The following is a 20,124-nucleotide window of genomic DNA, read 5'->3' as shown; positions in this document are numbered from 1 at the left end:
GACAGGTACTTTTAATATTGACCAAATACTCATTTTTGTGTCTCTGTGTGTGTGAGTGTGTGTCTTTGTGTGTTTTTGGATGTAAATATATCATGCAAAATAAAACCAACATTTTTGATGAAGGAAAAACATACTAAATATTGTAAACCATACTGCTCAGCAATTCTAGAATACTGTAAAACGAGGAATGATAACGTGCATTTTAATTTCGTGAATTTCGCGAGCACCAACATTCGCAAAATTAAAATGCACGCGAAAGTTCTTGCCTACACAATATGCATTGGGTGCGAGTGGCAATTCGCAAACATTTCATGCAGCGAGAAAGGCCCTCAGCTCCAATTCGCGAAATTTTCATGTCGCGAATATATCATGTTTTACAGTAAGCTCTCTCAAAGTTAGCTAGTATACACATACTTTTCATCAGAAATAAACCCTTACATGTAGGATGCAAAATCCACAAACAAACAAGACAGATGTTTCCCATTCTTAACTTGATCCTTTAATACATGCACATACTATCATTATTCATTTACAGCATATGCTAATTATATCATAGACCAGGTTTTCTCATATCTGCTTTTTTGAGATCTGTGTAATTACTTTCAGTATAGCGTAAAGCTATACCCGACACGTTCACATCAGTATTACCTCTCAAATACAATGTACAAATTGTATAATGTGAAGTTGTAAGAAGTTCTAAGAACAGAACCTCCTGACTCTTCTCATGAAGTCTGAATTTAGATAAGGTGATGATTATAATAACATTCAAGCAATAAATTCTCATCCGGTTCTAAGATGTACATACAAGGTTCTTTCCAACATGAAGAAAGTGTGTATATGAAAAATACACTATGGTACAGAAATTACCAAGATATGCAAATAGAGAATGTGTTATAACATTGACTTCAGTTGTTGTTTTCCCCAATCAATAATTTGGTATATTCCACCCATATAATAAAGGCAACTGCTGAAAAAAAACAACACACAAATAGAGAAGTGGAAGTTTTCAAAAGAAAAAGAAAATTAATTCATGACCCAAGTGGGTTAAAGCTGACATATACCAGACTTACTATGATGAGCAATGAAGTCTGTACGCTCAAACCTTTTCTTTTTAAAGTTCACTTTGTGCATACTGCTTCAATGTATCAGGCTGGTGTACTGACCTTACTATCCCTCCTCTACTTTGTCAGTTTATACAGCCATCATTCCTATGAAACAGAAGCCAAAGCATTTGTGTAACTTTTGAAATCAGACTGCTGTTAAATGTACTTTACCTAGTCCCTTTTTTAGTTGGTCTCACAAATATCACTACAGACAAAGTAAACCTTGTCAGGCCCGAGAGAGTCCATATTTTGAAAGTAACATTTAGCAAACATTTTAACTTTGATAATATTTTGTGAACAACGGAGAAGATGAATTCTGAGTAATATGTTGTTCTGCATACCAAGATACAGTATATCACATTTGCACAAAAACAAAAAACGGGACTGACCAAGCATTTTGTACAATATTGCTAATTCACCTCTAAGTTCATGAGTAGATATACTGACTATGCAATACCATTCATTACTGGTAGCATGGCAGCCCTGTACAGAGCAACATGTCATCGCCAAACCCATACTGGAGGTTTTAAAAGAGAACTCTGGACGATTTTCAAACTTTTACTTTGGAATAAAAATAAATTGGATATACTGGGTTCAAAGTTTTAGAATTTATAGTGATTGGGAGAAGGAATAAGAATGCTTTCAAAATTTATAACAAATCTCAATGAACACGGATGACATCGTAGCAGCTTCACATAATTACAGAATACATGAGTGGGGGCTCAATGAAGCAGAACAAAAGGAGAAAGCATGCATAAATTCTACACAGGTGACCTTGTTAAGTAATCAGTATTGTAATGGAATAACATTGCTACATTTCTGAAATATGTGAGCCTCTTACTCATGCATTCTTATGGTGAGCCCCCCATTCATGCATTCTTATGGTGAAGCTGCTGTGTCATCATCCTTGTTCAATGTGATTTGTTCTGGATTTTTCAGAGGACCACAATCAATTCCACAAATCTAAACATGGATCTGTCGATTCATGATGTGAAATTATGAAAATTGTCCGGACTTCCCCTTTAAAGAAAAGTTGTATGGACCTGGGATACACACAACCTGCTACAGAGAGCAATCTAAGAGTCAATGACTTTAATACACATCAGAAGCATTTATCTACGGGTGCTTTGAAAGGGATACAGGATCATTGAAGGAACAGTAGCGATTCAAGCACTCAGCCTCACTTTATTCAACGGCACAGACTTTCTTAGTTCCATTTACTATTTGCAGTTTCTGAAAAGGAGCATTTCAGTTTGGTATCTACCGGGACGGTCTGAGAGGTCAAGGGGGTTCAAAGTTGACACTTCCCCCGACCTAAATTCATTTCACTACAGCATTCATTTCTTTTACTGTGGACAATTTTCATGTAGGAAGAAAAAAAAGATAGGAAAAAGAGCTAAACTCTCTTATTTAAAGAAACACAAATATGGGCAGGAGTGCTGATCCGAGTATGCAAGTTGTACATGTTTGGACTATAGTTAACTCTCAGCCTAGTCTTTGTCGACTGCTCCAAGCTAGAAAGCGAGAGCTTACAAATGCATGCAAGCATTTGCCTTCCTTATATGGACATAGGACATCTATGCAGAGATATGACCCTCTTTGTCATGTACTACTGTGCCTTTACATTTTGATTGTTTGTTTTTTAAACAATAACAGTTATCTCATGCTGCATTTCATCACTTTACATACCTGTATTTGGTTATTTAGGAGCCAGAGCAATACAGAGAATTACTGTGAGAAAGACCATAGATTCATATCCATTTTAGACATATTCTCCTGCTGGAACATATCTGGGAACATACAAGTATATGTGGCATATGCAGTATATTTCACAGTACACCCGTATTACTATTTGTCGCGAATTTTAAGATTCCATTGATATTCACAAAATTATGAAATAGCAAAAAATATTGCATCCTGCAACACAAATGTGCTGTACATCATTTCAAACACTGGAAATCATGACTGAACTTTTTTTTTTTTCTGAAAAGGGAAAATACACTGTACTTTTATACATTATTATGCCACTGTGTTTCACAATCAAAAGGTCAACCACACTTAAATATACCAAGGAAATACATGTCGTATACAGAGCCGTGCTGCATACATATGCAGAAGATGCAGCATTTCCATTTGAATGCATCTTTCTACCAGTCTTTCTTCACTAGTCTCGCTACCAGCCTCTGAAGCTTGTTTCAGTTTATCTTACGCATGGTTATTTCAGGTTGGAGTCTCAAAGGTCAAAGGTCAAAGGGTCAAAAGTACATACATACTTCTACTTGCAACTTTGTAATATAACACTGACCAACATCACAGCATGACACTTCCATTTCTCTTTCTATCATTAACAAGGAATGCAAACTAAAGGAAAATGCTCTCTCTGCACAAGCCACGATGCATCTGGGTCACATCAAATACAAACAAAAAAGTAAGAAGACTTGCTAACTGAGGTCACTTACAATTCATGAAACCATCTCACCAGGGAGGTAGCAATATTAGAGTTACTCAACTGTTGCCATGGCAACTCATTTCATCATCATCAATTTAATACTGTTTCATCAAATCAAAGAGTATGTCATCCTGCTTCTAACAGGGAAATACAAATGGGTTATCCATATGTGTCTACTTATGTAGTAGGAATAAAGTGAACTGTTTGTGGTACAATTCATCTCCATAATTACATACAACACAAGGAAAAGGACTGCCAGTGAATCCCATGATCTAATACATGTTGCCAATTTGAGGCGTGCACTTTGTCTTTTCTGATTAAAGGTAAAATGAAATGCATCATCATCACTGGGATGCACAAAAACAGACTCACATTACCTGTTTTTCTGTCACTAGGAATACATGTCCGCCACCACATCCTCCTAAAATTCTTTTGATATACAAAGATCATGGTTGACGTCTATTCTGAATTTCTTCCTCGCTATGTCTGCTCAATACAAAAAATGTAAAGTATGTCAAGATATCGCTAAGTCTGCTTAATACAAAAAATGTAAAGTATGTCAAGATACTGCCCATTTATCTGCAATTGTAGCACCTCTTCAAGATTTAAAGGGTGTGTACAGTTCTGGTCGAGGTGAAAATTTAGGCTTTAATATTTCGCAAGATATTCAGAAACCACTCTATGAGATGTTAAAGAGCATGCAATTCTAAGGGGTATCAAAAGTTTATTTGATGAAAATCCGTTTTGAAATGGCTGAGATATCTAAAAACAAGGTGAAACAAAGAGATCCTAATAAAAGTGGGGCATGTCGCCATTTATTGTTATCACACTTTTGGATATCTCGGCCATTTGAAAACCAATTTTTATCAAATAAATGTTGAATCCTTCTTAAAATTCCATGCATTTTCATATTTCATATGAGGTTTCTCATTATCTCACTTAGGAATATTCAAAACATGAATCCCCACCTCAACCAGAACTGTACAGTCCCTTTAATTCCACATTGAAATACAACACATGCTGCCTAACTACTCAAAGAAAGTTGCTTTTCTTAAGTAAAACAAAAAGAACTCTGTCTAAAAAGGAGTTGTTATAATCATTAGCCATATACCCACACTCATGTTAACCCGTTCCGTATGGGGCCCTGGTGGTCTGCGTAGTGTAAAAGTGGAAATTTTCGCGGTGTTGAAATTTTCGCGCATTTTGCGCAACCAGAAACTAGCGCGAAAATAAAAGCATGCAAATATTTTTGCTTGCCATATATTCTTGTGCGTGATGTCTTGATTCCGCGGAATTAGAAACACGCAAAGCTCTTCTTACCCGGCCAAGCGTGAAAAATTACTCGCGCAAAAATATCCACTTTTACAGTATTAAGTCTATGAGGCATTTCAGAGTTCAGTATGGAATGGGTTAATTTGTGCACTCTCTGCATATGCTGTGCTAAACTTTTCAGCACCATTTTTCAATGATCTCATTTTGTATTTTTAGGTATACACAATATAATCTGTGTCTTTTGGTGCCATGCTGTCTTCTCAGTTTACATGCATGCATCTGTACCTACTTCAGCAAACCACAGTATTTCTACTGAAGGAAATTTGAACTGGAATGGGTGTGACTATCTCTCACAGGGTTATAGCCAGAAGTGCAACAAAGTGCAATCACAGTGCACTAAATGAAAAGCAGGCAAAAGAAAATATGAAATAAGAATAAAAATATGAAACAATAAAAATACACAATAAAAACACAGAAAATATGAAAACATGCTCAACAATACAAAATCCATCTTTTTTTTTTTTTGTATACACACATATATAAATATTGCCTTGATTCACTGCAAACATTTGATTGGTTTAATATCATAAAAAAAGACCAAGCAAAATATACATATATTCGGATATATTCGATGCACTATTACCCTGTCTTAATCGGAGGTTGAAAAAAAGAAAAAAAGTCAAATACGAAACTACAATCACATACCATGACAAGTGTAAGACTGGTGGTTAAAGAAAGAAATATTACTGATGTTGTCTTTTCTTTTCTTTTTACTTCTATGCAGTTTTTCTTGTCTGTGTGTAAAAGTGAACATAATTAACAGTCCATCTAAGCAATTACTATCTTTAGACATATACTGACTTTACGGGCACAGAAATCCTGCATAAGTGGACATTTTTGCATGATAGATATGAACAAACTCATCTTTTTTTTCTTTTACAGTGTTCTTATATGAAATGTACGTACACAAATAAGGCCATTTGTACGTTTTGTTTTGTTTTTCTCCCCAGAGCCGTCCCCCTTTCAACAATGAAGCTCAGGTATTAATTACAGAGAGACACTTCCACAAGCATGTTGCTGGTATTCTCATGTTTCATACAGATGTAGCACATACATCAACAAGTTTAAATGAACTCATTTTAATCGCCCTCATTGCCATATTTTAGAGAGAATTAGGGAAAAGCAAGAATAAGAAAGCTCATATTTTGGGAGACTGAGGGTGTCACACATGTCTGTGCTCCATAGAAAATTGTATCTACTTGCTATCAAACGACTTGTGTTTCAAAGGATTTTACCAGACTAGCCCATGTGGGAAAATACACTAATACCTTTCTTGATAGGCACGAAATAGTTACACATGCATGTAAACATATACTTGATTGGGTATGCAGCTTAACAGATACTATATACAGTATGCTGTAGTCTCAAAGTGGCATTGATCCCAAGTACAGTGGGAAACTTAGATTTCCTACCACCACAATCACTGTAGAAATGTAGAAACAGGGTGGAAATGTTCTGATTTTCAAAACATTATTCAGTCCATCTATCTTTCACACCATAATCCCTCTAACACACATGGGAACTCCCTGGGATAGGAGGATACTTACAACTGTCTTCATGTGATTCTCGTATAACACAACATTCCTTTTAGAACATACCAGCTACTCATTACAATTGTACTTTGTCCCCCCAAAAAATAAAATCAATTCCATGCCTCAAGCAATACATGCAAACTCCAGTGGGCGATACTTTCTTCTTTGATTGGACAGAACAGTAAATGTTTTTACATAACTTTCACATGCTCTATTAAACTGATAACGTATCCCCCCTTTCTCTTACAACACATGAACAAAATCATTCTGCATGAAATCCCAATATGACACAAAAGGTCATTGACAACTCACAAGATAAATGATTCAATTCTTGAAATGTGTCCAACATTAGCACCTAAATCCAGACTGTGTTGGGTATCAGCAGAACGGTCACATTACAATGACTCTCATTTCTTCTGCTTTACTGTTCTTCCTTTAGAGCTCATGGTCATTGTTCATAGCTCACCAAACATGTTCATTTTTCTGTAACTTTGAGTACTCCCTATGCCATATGCTTTACAGCTTTTAATTTTTGTGATTTTTTTTTCTTCAGAAATAGCGGTTTCAACAACAGAAATGCAACACTGTATGCAAATTGCAAAAATGCAATTCTAAGGGCGGAAAATTGTTAACTTTTCTCCTGAAACGGTATACAAGTACTTATTTCTCAACGTAGTCACTGTGGTTCTCTGTCACGAATTCAACCACTTGCAAAATTGTTTTAGGCAGTCTCTATTTGCAAAATATATGGCATATACAGTAATTTCCCTCCATGATTTGACAAACAATACATGTACACAGTTGGGACTGATATCCGACTGCAATACAAGACAGAACTATGTACAAGGGGACAAAAGCACACACAAACAAACACATACACACACCTAAGAACATTAACATACAAAAAAATGAACAGAATACAATACTGTCAAAGATTTCATTTAACTTTCGCATCATTTCAAGCTGATACAAACAGGGACGGCATTTTAGTTTTTACTGATTAGGAGGAGGGACACCTATATCAGTTTTCTCATGACCAAGGCAGGAATTATTTCATCTCCATCAAACAGCAGACTTTCCTCAAAATGCAATTCGACTCCATGTTCAAGTTCACTCATTTATAGAGTATGTAAACTGAGATGACCAGATAATTGAAGTTTCAATGTTTTATTTAAAAAGCAATCACATATGCAAACCATGAGGCAATGATTTCATCCCCTAACAACTCTCCAATTTGTTACTATACAGAAATATTATTATAATTATCATGCTTTTGGTTAATCATTTGGCAAATGCAATCGTCCTACCCCTACAAGTCATTTTTGGCGCATCACTACAAGACTGCAATAAATTTCTGCAAAGGAATAGCAAGTCCTAATTTTTTTGTGAATCAGGACTTCCCGACAATTTTGTGAGTTGTCAAATTTGCGATCATGGGAGTACAGCAATAGACAGAGACGTGTACAAGTGCACAGCACATTTATGTCAAGATCACAGTTAATATCAATTGTGTGTTGTTAAATTCACTAACAGAATCCGACTCACGAAATTTGTGAAAATGAAAACTCTACAAAATTAAGTGGTATATACAGCATCTTAGTCTTGTTGATTTCATGTCAAAAAAAGGAGGAAATTCAATGAGGATTTTTTTAGAGTTTAATGTGATTCTTGTGAAGTGTTGACATCATCACCTTTGCCAATTTGAGTATTTGGTTGCAACTGATATCACAGATTACCGGTAGTGAAAACATGACAAACCATAAAATTCATCCGATCTTGATGAAACCCCTCCATATCTGTCCAAGTTAACTCTTTTCAACAAAGCCAACTTGAACACAGTATGGAACTTCATTTCAAGGGTCACTGCACATTTGGGAAACTCTTTTTGTTTAAATCCTTATAAGAATTACAGTCATTACAATGTCTCATTTACATATTTTTTTCTTTTATGACTCTCACTGCCATCATGACCGCGTAGATAGAAATAAACTTGTCGGTAAGACTTCAAATTTCTTCCACGTTGAATGTTCATTGCATCGTCATATTTCATACAAGTTACAAACTTTCTTCATCATGCAAGGTGAATAATAAACAGATTTACATTTTACTAGTTGGTATTTCTTCTTTTTCTTTTTTTAAATGTGCCGCATGCTAAATTTGTTCTACAGAAAATATACACAATAACAATTTTGCAGCGCTACACACACAAAAAAAGGCAAACAGACTCACGCACGAATGAATGTTTAACAAAACTGAAAGAAGCAAAATAATGCACACACAAATTCTGAAATGTTGATGGCCAAGTCTGCACAAAAGAAATCATTTGCAATCAATCAATGTTCACAGACAGGTCAACGACAGGCATAAGTTAACCAGTAATATCTAAGCGCATGATATGACAAGTCTACAGATGTCCCTCACTGTTCATTCTTCCCATTTCTTTGCAGGACAAACGCTATATACATCTTCACTCCATCAAATTCCAATCTGTGAGAGACATCTGTACACAGATAAGAGTGGTATCAATTACAAGCTCACTGTCAATTCAAATCAAGGCTCTCTCCTGTTACAGTTTCCTGTTGCAACTGAGTCAATATCCCTTCAAATACTTCACTTCTGCCAACATAAAGTCACGTACAGTACAAATACGTGGAAGTACAGTTCCTTCCCTATGTTGTAATGCATCCTAGCATGATGAGATTTTGATTTTTTTTTTTCTTACCTCAAATGACAACACAATCTTTACATTCTAATCTATTGCCCTTAAAGGACAACACATTTTACTCATTTTGCACAAAGGATTGAAAGGGGATGGGTAATAGTGAACATTTCCTTACAGGACTTTCCAAATGATTGATTAGAAGGTTGCATTGCACTGGACTAAATTACAGCCTTAACTCCAAAATTTCTATATTGTCAACAATCCAGCCTCATTCCAATTAGTTTCCTTTTTTACACAAAGCAACTCTAGTGACTACAAAAGAGAGAAAGAGAATACAATAATGGCACACGTTTGCAATATTGCTATCTGAAGGCTTAACCTTGAATGCAAAGACAAATCTCTCTTATAAACAAACAAGCTAGTAGGTCTTTTGACACGCACACACACAAATTGTAATTCCTGCAGAGGTGCACACATATGAGGCGCGCTTTATACTCACAAAGATGAGGCGCACTTACTCACACATATGAGGCGCACTTACTCACACATATGAGACATCAGCTGAGCATTGGGCAAAAACTTGTCTCCCACCAATCACCTCCAAATGAAAGCAGAAGTGACAGTCTTGTCAAGTCCGTTCAGATTGCCCTACCCTCTGGGTTTGACACTCACACTCAACAGGGGACGACGACCACCACAATGGGAGGAAACGATCCCTGATCAGCGACATGCCAGATTTCCAGACATTCCCCGAGGGAGGCCTACTTCTGGAAGATCTTGTTCTTGTTCTTGCTCCGCACGGCCTCCTTGACCAGCTCGATCTCTGCCCGCTGACGAATCTCGTCAAAGGTGTGCTCCTTCACCAGCTCCCCATTCTCAAACACCAGCTCTAGAAGATCCTGTATTAAATGAGGAAGGAGCGCATCAATAGAAGCCATGATGAGCTGATCATTGCCAGGTGATTTATTTGTGCCTTGCTTGCACATATTCGCAATCCTGGTCCTTTCATATCTATTTCTATGGACATGTTTGCGCCCATTACAAGTTGTTATGGATTTTCCTTAATCGCGCCAAAGCCCAGATGACTGCTACTCACTTCTATTGCTCACTGCCTATCTGGCTTGAAACACTCTGTGCTTCCTTGTTTTGTCCTTTTCTTTAAAAAATAAATGGAATATTGTTTCAATATTCATCATTCTCCCTGTCAGGAGACTTTCTCTTTTTCACCTCCTTCTTTCAGCATGGACAAGGGATGCCAATGACAATAAGACAGTCAGCATGATAGACAACAAGCAATATTTGAGTATAAAGCTGTTCTCTCACAAAAAAAAAAAAATGGAAAAAGGTAATTTGAATTTGTCGGGAAAACTTGTTTGTATGATGACAAATTTATCAAGACATTAAAAATGAAGGCCTGAAAGAACTGTCATGAGTCAAAAAAATGTCTGACAGACACAAGATTCACAGAGGCTGGTATGGATGCTGTCTACTAAGTTGTACTTGTGGAAGGAGCTTGAAACAGGAAAACAGTTTCCAGATTAATATATAGGTCTCGTAACATCCAACCAGGAGTTGTTGAAGATTGCGTCTTACCTTGTGGACATCGCCTTTGCCCTCTTCGATCGTCACCATCCTCCCGTTCTCCACCTGCAACGAGAGGCGGCCTTTCTTGGATTTCTTGCCTGGGTCTGTGATGGGCTCCTTGAACACATTCCTCTGAGGTGGTTTGGAAGGGTCATAGTGATACCAATGATAACATAGAGAATAGACTTGACTGGAATATTAATGTCACATGCTATACAATCTACTATGATGATAACAAAGGTATTACTATTGTCAATATTACTATTGCTATTTTGATGATGACAAAGATGATGGTGATGATGATGAAGATGATCATTATTATTATTACTACCATTCTTCTTCTTTTTCTTCTTCTTCTTCTCCTTCTCCTTCTTCTTCTTCTTCTTCTTCTTCTTCTTATTATTATTATTATTATTATTATTATTATTATTATCATCATCATTACAATAATTATCATCATCATTATTATCATTATCAATAGACTACTATCATTATTATTATCATTATCACTATAGATACTATCATAATCAATACTTTTATGTCTACTACCACTATTACTGCTACTACTCTACTACTACTACTACTACTACTACTACTTCTACTACTACTACTACTGCTGCTCCAGCTGCTACCAACAGCTACTGGAGGTCTTTTCCGTCAATTCATACTCACCGGTTCGCCATCAATGATGCAAAAGCTGCACTTGTAGGCACACTTCTGTGTGTCCCTGTTGTGCTTCTGGAGCAGCGAACCTCCGCTGCCAAAGGTCAGGTTCTCTGCGCTCCACCCCTGCTCCTTCATGCGCGTCAGGATGGCGTCGATCATCTCGTAGTTGATCCCGTCGCCCTGGATCACCCTCAGGTACGGAGGCAGCATCTTGTAACCCTTGGAGTTCTTGGAGGAGCCGAAGACTCCCTCCAGGATATTCAAGATCTTGACACAAAAGAAAGTTGAAAGTGAAAGTGTTAAAAAATATTTGTGTCAAGCTCATATCTTCAGCGAAACAAACAGAACCCATGTATGCTCTGGGAAGCCTCAAACATGACATGTTCTACGTTGGACACCTGCCAATTTGTCAGTGGTTACAACCCGAGTCTTATATTGTTGAGTTGAGTGTACAAATCTGCATGTGTGAGCATTTCAGTGCAATCCAGTCCATGCACATGTGTCATACCTGAACCAAAATATTGCTCATGTGGGTGAATAAGGTAAGAGTGAACTCCATGAATGAATCAGTTATGACCACCTGCATTCTTGAGGTACCAAATCAGACACTCTTTCAGACAAAAAAAAAAACAACAACAACAACAACAAAATACCTGGGGCACGCTGTCAACTGAAGTGACTGTCATACCACCAGATTTGCATAGACCAATAAGTGATTTCACAATTTACTCAATCAATTGGCATATTTCAGCCTGCTGTTATTACTTCACGAGGATTGTAAATTCATCAAAATTAATCTAGGGTTACGAGAAAAAGTGAGCAAATTATACAATATTGGGTTTGATGTGTTCAACATAGAGGAGACTTTGACCTTGTTGTTGAATCATTCTAAAAAGGGAGATTCACAAGGAAGACAGAAGGATTTCCTATTTGATGTGTTGCACTTCCTTTCTTGTCTGAAATCATGCATGGGGATTTTAAGGGGGATTTTTTTTTTTTGGAAAAAAACAAACAAACAAACTAAAATTCACAAACATTTGTGGACCCGAGGTCACACAGATATAACCCTGATTTCAGCTCCAGCTAAATCGGCACATCAGAACCAGCATATAACACTACAGGCTCAGATCTTGAGTTCATAGGCACAGGCACTATTCTTAATTTGTTCCCTATCCCATTTGCATCTCTAAGACATACTGTATCATCCTATCAGCTTCTGTTTCAATATCTCATTTCCTAATATTTAGTATAACTGCTACTTTGTATGTTTGTGTGTGTGTATGTGTGAGTGCAAGTGTGCCTGTCCGTCTGTGTCTTAAAGGTGCTTGCTTGTTGGGTTTTCATTGCTTTATTCACAATATATAAATAAATCAGAAGAGAATACAACATTGAATCCATATTAAGTTCATATGATTTCATGAGAGGATGATATAACAGGGGCGGATCCAGGAATTCCGTAAAGAGGGGGCGCATTTACGAAATTAAAGGGGGGGGGGCGCACGCACCCCTCCCCCCATTTTTTTCTTTATATTTCCTTTGTTTCAACAAAAAAATAAAGGGGGGGGGGGCGTGCACCGGTTGCGGTCCTCCCTGGATCCGCCCCTGATATAATGTACTGCAAGGTAATTCTATTTAAGAGCATGTATGTCTAGGCTAGTTTCCTGCTGGATTCCACTATTGTCCATTGTACGGTATCGGCGATGATAATGACCATACCTTGATGACCACTTCAGTGGGTTCTCCAGAGTCTGGCCGGATGACCAGGATGGACCCCGTCTCTCCCCTCTTGACCACTTGCTCCCTCAGCTCCTTGCCCCAGACCGTCTCACAGGCGTGGTAGACGTCGTAGCTGTCCGAGACCACGGCCACGAGACCGGTGGGGAACTGGTCCAGCATGTTCTTGAAGGCCTCTTTCTCACCCTCCTTGCCCCAGGATGTGATAGTGCTGCAAGATCATCCAAGTAAATTATTCCAATAGAAGTAACAACACAACAGCAGAATAAAAACAATAAAACTCAAATACATAGGAGCAAATCATGCTGCTTCCTATTTTGCTGCTCCTGATGCAATATTATCATCAGCTGTCCTCTACTCCTGTGGCTTCTGAAATAAACATACAAAACAGATACCGGTACATATCTAACACAAGACAATGGATTACTTAAGTCATTTTGGGATTTGCTTTTGCTTTGTTTGTTTGTTTGTTTGTTTGTTTGTTTGTTTTCAGTTTCAGTCTATACCTGTGCTCGGCTGCCGGGATGGAGTTGCCGGCCATCTGACAGCTGTAGTATGTCCTGGCCATCATGATGCCGGCTAGTGTGTCTGTTCCCTGGAAGTTCACCAGGTGGGACGCACCACCAATGCCTGCCGTCTTGGTAGGCCAACAAAGAAAGAAGCAAAACCAAACAAATACGAGTCAGCATGGCAACAATCTTATCCACGATGCAGCAAAAATAATACATGGGAGGATGACCGCGAAGTCACACACATAATTATGTGAATTCGTTTGGATTCAGAGGAGTCTTCCTGTCTGATGGTCAAGCTTTTATGCCAATGTGTTTGTTTGTTTGTTTGTTTGTTTGTTTGTTTGTTTTTTTTTTTGGGGGGGGGGTGTTATGGTATTGGAACTCCAGCAGTCTTATCTGATGGTACTACACCAACTTTTGCATGTGACTGTCACAAATGGTACTCAAATGTTGCTCATGATTGTCACTACATTGGTGTTTATACACCAAACTTTACCTGTAACCTTTCTCACACTTTCCTTAATCTCTAAATTCTCATTTTTAAATTGAACAATTCAAGAGATGTACAGAGAATCCTGTGAAAGTAGCTGACAAGTTAGATTGTAAACACACTTATTACAGGCAAACACCGTTCTGTGGTAATATATTGCACAAAAAAATAAAAACAAAAGACAAAAACATCAAGATTCTATAGCATATCGGGCAATTTACATTCAATTACATGTCTATTGTCCACATTGGATGCAATTGTGGGTGACATATTGAAGACTCTAATGGCTGGCACTACCTGGTTGGTACAGAAATTATTTGAGAGATGCATCCTGGAAAAACAAAACAAAAACAAATCATCTGCACATATCTACCACTCACCTCTACACATGGCACACCCCTGAATCCAAAGTCGTGGAGTTTGAAGACAAGACCATCCATGTTGTCTGCTGTTTCGTTCAAGAAGCGAGCTATAAGCTCCTTCTGCGCCCTGGAGTTCGTGGCCACGGTGATAGGATACCACACTTGGACCAGGATTGTCTGGTGGGATGGAACATAAAATGTAGGTGAGCAACAGGAGATGAAAACAATTTCAGGTCACATACATAACTATGTCCCTTTATAATTACAAAGAAAAGGCAATAATTCAATACTGCAGTGCCTGTTCACAATAGCCTAAAATTCCCATCTTGCATGCACCCACCTGGCACGAAACCTCAGTAAAAATTACTTTCTTCTTTTTTTCATTATAATGCATCCTTTCTTTGTACCATTCATTCTGTTATGAAACTTCAACAAAACAGCATTGTAAAACATTTTTCTCTCTCCCCTGCCTTCTGGTGGCAGAAAACCAACTAAATGAGCTATAATTCCCAATGTCCTCTCCTTGACGTGTGTCATGTGCAATCCTACACAGCCTTAAAGGTCTTTTCACATTTTCCACGCAACCGTTAAAACTTTAGTTGATATTCTCAATTGCAATGCATTAAAGGGACTGTACAGTACTGGTTGAGGTAGGGATTCATGTTTTGAACATTCCTAAGTGAGAAAATGAAAAGCCTCTTATGAAATATGAAAGAGCATGTAATTTTAAGAAGGATTCAATGTTTATTTGATGAAAATTGGTTTTCAAATGGCTGAGATATCCAAAAAGTGGTAATAATAAAAGGCGACATGCCACAACCTTATTAGGATCTCTTTGTTTCACCTTGTTTTTGGATATCTCAGCCATTTCAAAACCGATTTTCATCAAATAAACTTTTATACCCCTTAGAACTGCATTCCCCCTTACACCTCATAGAGTGGTTTCTGAATATCTCGCAAAATGTTAAAAGCTAAATCTACACCTCGACCAGAACTGTACACACCCTTTAAGGTCTAAGGATGTACTCAACATACACAGGGTAGGTCAGGTATATTAGCAGATAAATTATATGACCCTGTAATCAGACGTTATCAAATCGTTGGTTATCACGTTAGCACAAGAAACAAATGTTTCCACCTCACTGATGGCAAATTGCAAATGAATTGATCATGAAAATATTAAAGTATATAAAAATGAACATCATAACACTGTGTTGATTCTTTGCATTATCCTTGAGTACACAAGAGAAAACTATGTGTGTACTGATAGTTTCATCACAATCTCACTTTTATGAAGCATGGAATAAGTTATTCAGAAATTCAGCAAGGTGAAAGGAGTCAGGTAAAACCACTCTAACACTGCAGAAATATATTTTTTTATATAAAAAATACCACTATAAAGCATACATAAGTATGAAAGAAAATGTGAAACCTTTCATTGCTATAGCTAACCAAAGAACCTCATTCTTCTGCAGATTAGTGCATTATGACTGAGCACGGTGGCCTCACCCAGAGATTAATGAACCTTGAAACATACCTCAAACCAGTTTGTGAGCCATGGGACCTGAGGATCTGTGTTCTCCACTGTAAAGAGGACATTCTTGTATGGAACCACTGTCCCCTCTGGAACTGCCTTGATACGGAGTGGAAGGTAACCTCCATGTTTCTGTCAAAGGGAATGATGTGCAGTGCAAACAATTGAACGAAGGCTGTTGAAACTTAATGTGCAACTTTAGTTTTTCCTCTCTTCTAAATGTGGTTAAATAATGTTAATTAGATGAAAATTCAGGGTGGAGGCAGAGATAAAATAAAAAGAAGAGATTTAAAGAATAAGTTGATATTTTAAGACAGAACACAAGAAGATATTGCATGGTGCACAAAAACTATGCACAAAATGTGGGGTAATTATCTTTCCGGTTGCTTTTTAAAAAAAAAGGAAGAAAAGCAATATCTATTGGACCATAAGTTACAGACATCAATCAGTGATATCAGTAATATCACTAGTATCAATCATAAGTAAATACCTAAAATCATGTGTAATTATACACACCCCTAATGTCTTCTAGCAAAGAGAACCTATTTGCACCTTCTCTTAGTTGGGACCTATGCCCACAAGGCATACAATTACTTGACTCTATCCATTACCATTCTGATTCATAAACATACATGGTACGTGTATATATCATAATTTTGCAATAAGAGAGATAAAATTTGCAACTGAAAACCATGATCACAACAGAGAAATACAAGGTAAGCATTGCCTTTTCTCTGGTCAGGAGGGGGCAATATTTAGTAATGCTGTAAATTTTGAACATTTCAGGCAATTCACAAAATTCAAATCTATTAAGCCACTCCAAAATATGGCATTTACCATACCTGTTATGTTCATCACTTTTCCAATCTGAGAAGAGGGAGAGGAGGGGGAGTTTAATTTCTTCTCTTCTTCATTTCAACTCTCACTTTTGCTCTGTTTATGAGATGACAGAAGTACACTTGAACAAAGAAATAAACATAAAGCCGCAAACAAACATTGAGGTGTCTTACCTCTAGGATGTACGTCCAGCCCTCTTCATTGAACACATTGGCGCCAAAGTGCAGCTTGTAAAAGTCCTTTGCCTCTGCAATTTTCTCGGCAGTGATGACTGGTCCGCAGAGCCACCTCTTCAAGATGTACTGGAGGCCGAAGAAGACGACTTCGGGGAACTTCCCGCCCCGACACTCAAAGTAGGAGTAGACAAGAGAGATTCCATCTGGATACTGTCTGTGATGAGTGACCTGCAGGAGAAGAAGTGGATATTTCACTTGATGTTGCAGTTGCTGAACCTCAGTTTATTTCTAATCACTTTCAAACCAAAAATCTGTCTTACTGTTGAAATTACCAAATCCACCATGGAAGTACCTTATTTTTTATGATTCAAAGAATTCAGAACTCTGTTACCTCTTTCCTCTTTTGTGAACCAATAGAGAGTATTACTCCTGCAGTTATTGGCCATTATGAGCAGCTCAGAAAACCTAAAACCCTTTTTCCTTTCACTTTCAGTAAAGAAAAAAAATATCCCTCTAAATAGCCATAGAACAAGTTACTCCTCAAAACTGACCAACACAGTGCAGGAATGCAAGAGAAAATAAGATTCTAACACATCTGAGCAGTTTTAGTTTCCATGAATTGGTTCATGTTTACATCTGACAAGTATTATAAGTATTTACACTTTAAATATCTCATTCAGTTCATCATCAAATGACAGTGGAAATGATCAATGATTTACACACTGTAAGTCAAAAGTATGCTCTTAATTCTTTGGGTGAATTGCAAGGGTACGGTCACGTTTTATGATATACTAAAACCATGGAGCTACTTACAGAGACGCTCCATGCTAAAACTACTAGTATACACAGCCCAGTCGCTGGTCGGGCTAGGTATACATGTCAAGTACCCAGCACACTTGAGCATGTTGAGTGTAGTACTAAGTAGCTAGGGCCAAGTAAAAAAAGATAGTAGTTTCTCGTCCGGGTTTTTTGAGCAAGGCGATGAGGGAGGTCCTTACTATTTGATATCTTACTATTTTTTCGAGGATTGTCAAAATGAAAGTAATATGTGTTTCTCGTCCAGTAATTCTGAGAAAGGTAACGAGAGAGGGCTTTACTATTTCTATATCCAATTCATGAAATGAAATATCACTCTGGTAGCTGTGTTATGAGAGACCAGGTCCCAAGTGTATGTCTTGCCTGCACTCTGTGCATTTTCAAACAAATAGATTATGTACCATACTTGAAATGAAACTTCATGCATGCAGAAATACATTTGCTTTTTCTTTCCACTACAGATTTCAGCGCCATTTTGAAAATAGTAAATAGTAAAAAAATCGATGCGGCGGCCAAAATCGATGCGCGCGAGGACGAGAAACTGGTTTCTTTTTTTACTTGGCCTAGTAGAGCAATCAGCTCTAGCTCTGTGAGGCTCTGACACAGCAGGTAAGGTACATAACTCTTTTGTAAAAACACAGACAGAAGCATGCATTTTACTGAAATTTATGTTCCAGTTGCATATGCCTATGGTCAACAACAACAACAAAAAATTCATTTTCACTTGACTGTTTAAATAATTTATAAATGAATGTTTAGCAGCCTACTTACAAGCTACACCACAGCTGCACAGTACCACTGTTACCAGTAAAGACTAACTATACACAGCCCAGTCGCTGTACATGGTACGTCGTACATAGCGTAACAGCGTCTGGTCGGGCTACAGTAAAGACTAAAGTTTATTCTATTCACTACTGATAAATATCTAATCTAGATAACTGTGAGCCCACCTTGTAAGAGTCTGTCAACAGAAGGCAGTTGCCAAAACATGCATCAGATGACCCTGCCATGATGAAACACGCTCTCCAAGACCTCGACTCCACTCCACCAGGCACTAGTACTCAAGTTAGAATAGAAGTTTCACTTTCTCTAGACTAGAGCGCATAAAATTTACACGTAGATCTTACTAGTCGAAAAACTAGATAGTTCACTTGGAAGTCTTTGAACCCAGTATCCTCGGACTCGGCAAAGCACGGCCACCAAACCACCACCTCCTTGCCTGGGACCTTGCCGTTCCTTGGGCTTGACTGGGTCAATGACTGTATGTACAAAACAGTCAATGCCAAGATTCCGCAAACGGCTGCATGTACGTGCATACACAGCCCACAAGTGATTGGGATCCGGATCGCGGATCGCTCCGGAGACTCCGAGCGAGACTCCTCCCAAGTTTCAGGTCCGGACTACTGAGTAGACCTATATTATGATCACTGATGATGATATAACTTTGTGCAAACAGTAAAACGTTGCTAAATGAGCTGTGCTGCGTTGCGTTGCACTCTGAGTCTGAATAAGCTGGCGATAACGATGATAACTCCTTAGTCCCATACGCGTAATACAGTGTCAGTGCCCCTCGCTTGGCCCTGGCCTGGCCCTGCACGTAACACACGCACAGTGATTGCTATAAAGATGCTAGCCGCGTTGCGTTCGTGATCTTGACGTTGACCTCAGTCTCTGAGATGATGAAGGTAAACACATCCGCCAGAGCCTTGTTTCATCGATGATGCTGCAAGGTGACTTTAGACCTTTAGTGCTTTGTCTGGTCTTGCGAAGTTGCGGGCGACGTCAAAAAAAAATTGTCGAAAATTTCGATAGACAGTGAGAAGCCAACTGACAGCGCTCTACGAACGCCTCGGGTTTTTAAACCTAGGCTTAGTGTGTGGATGGAGTGCGTGTCGTGTATGTAACATTCGTGTATGTAACATGTAGTGTACGGGTTGTTAGCCGGCGCAATTTGAGCAATGCGTACGCAGTAGCGTAGGGTTTTAGGCCGTGCATCGTTGTGGCGCGGCGGGGCGGGGGCGGCACCAGCTTGTTCATGAAGCTGCTGATGGCAGGTTCACGCAGGATGCGGCATGACAGAACACGCAGCGAACTTGCGTGCCCTGAGGATCTGAATCACACACGGTATACAAAAATAGATAAACAGAAACAAATTTTAAAAAATACACGTAGAAAAAAAAATGTGCAGATGAGTCGTTATCACAGACATATCATGTACCTTACCAAGGAGGAGGTATTACATAAACTCCTTTTCACATGGGCGTCACCAGGGGGGGTGCGTTGGGTGCGAACGCACCCCCCTTAAGATCCTTAAAAAAAAAAAAAAAAAAAAAAA

At 38.3% G+C, this 20,124-nt stretch overlaps 1 protein-coding gene across 1 annotated transcript; it reads right to left on the bottom strand.

The window, feature by feature from the left end:
* Window positions 1–485: 485 nt before the first annotated feature.
* On the bottom strand, window positions 486–18,843 carry LOC139723280 (nicotinamide phosphoribosyltransferase-like). The gene is made up of 9 exons (XM_071634539.1): window positions 18,740–18,843; window positions 16,971–17,201; window positions 15,964–16,092; window positions 14,445–14,603; window positions 13,569–13,699; window positions 13,045–13,273; window positions 11,335–11,595; window positions 10,672–10,794; window positions 486–9,977 (listed from the first exon to the last, which is right to left on the bottom strand). Exons 1-9 carry the CDS (start codon window positions 18,797–18,799, stop codon window positions 9,840–9,842), a joined length of 1,461 nt encoding a protein of 486 aa, XP_071490640.1. The 5' UTR covers window positions 18,800–18,843; the 3' UTR covers window positions 486–9,839.
* Window positions 18,844–20,124: the final 1,281 nt, after the last annotated feature.

This window comes from Diadema antillarum, unplaced genomic scaffold (assembly GCF_040938485.1).
Source record: "Diadema antillarum isolate AM-2024a unplaced genomic scaffold, OU_Dant_1.0 scf00000014, whole genome shotgun sequence".
Taxonomy (NCBI): domain Eukaryota; kingdom Metazoa; phylum Echinodermata; class Echinoidea; order Diadematoida; family Diadematidae; genus Diadema; species Diadema antillarum.
This window is presented reverse-complemented; position numbering and strand designations above follow the sequence as displayed.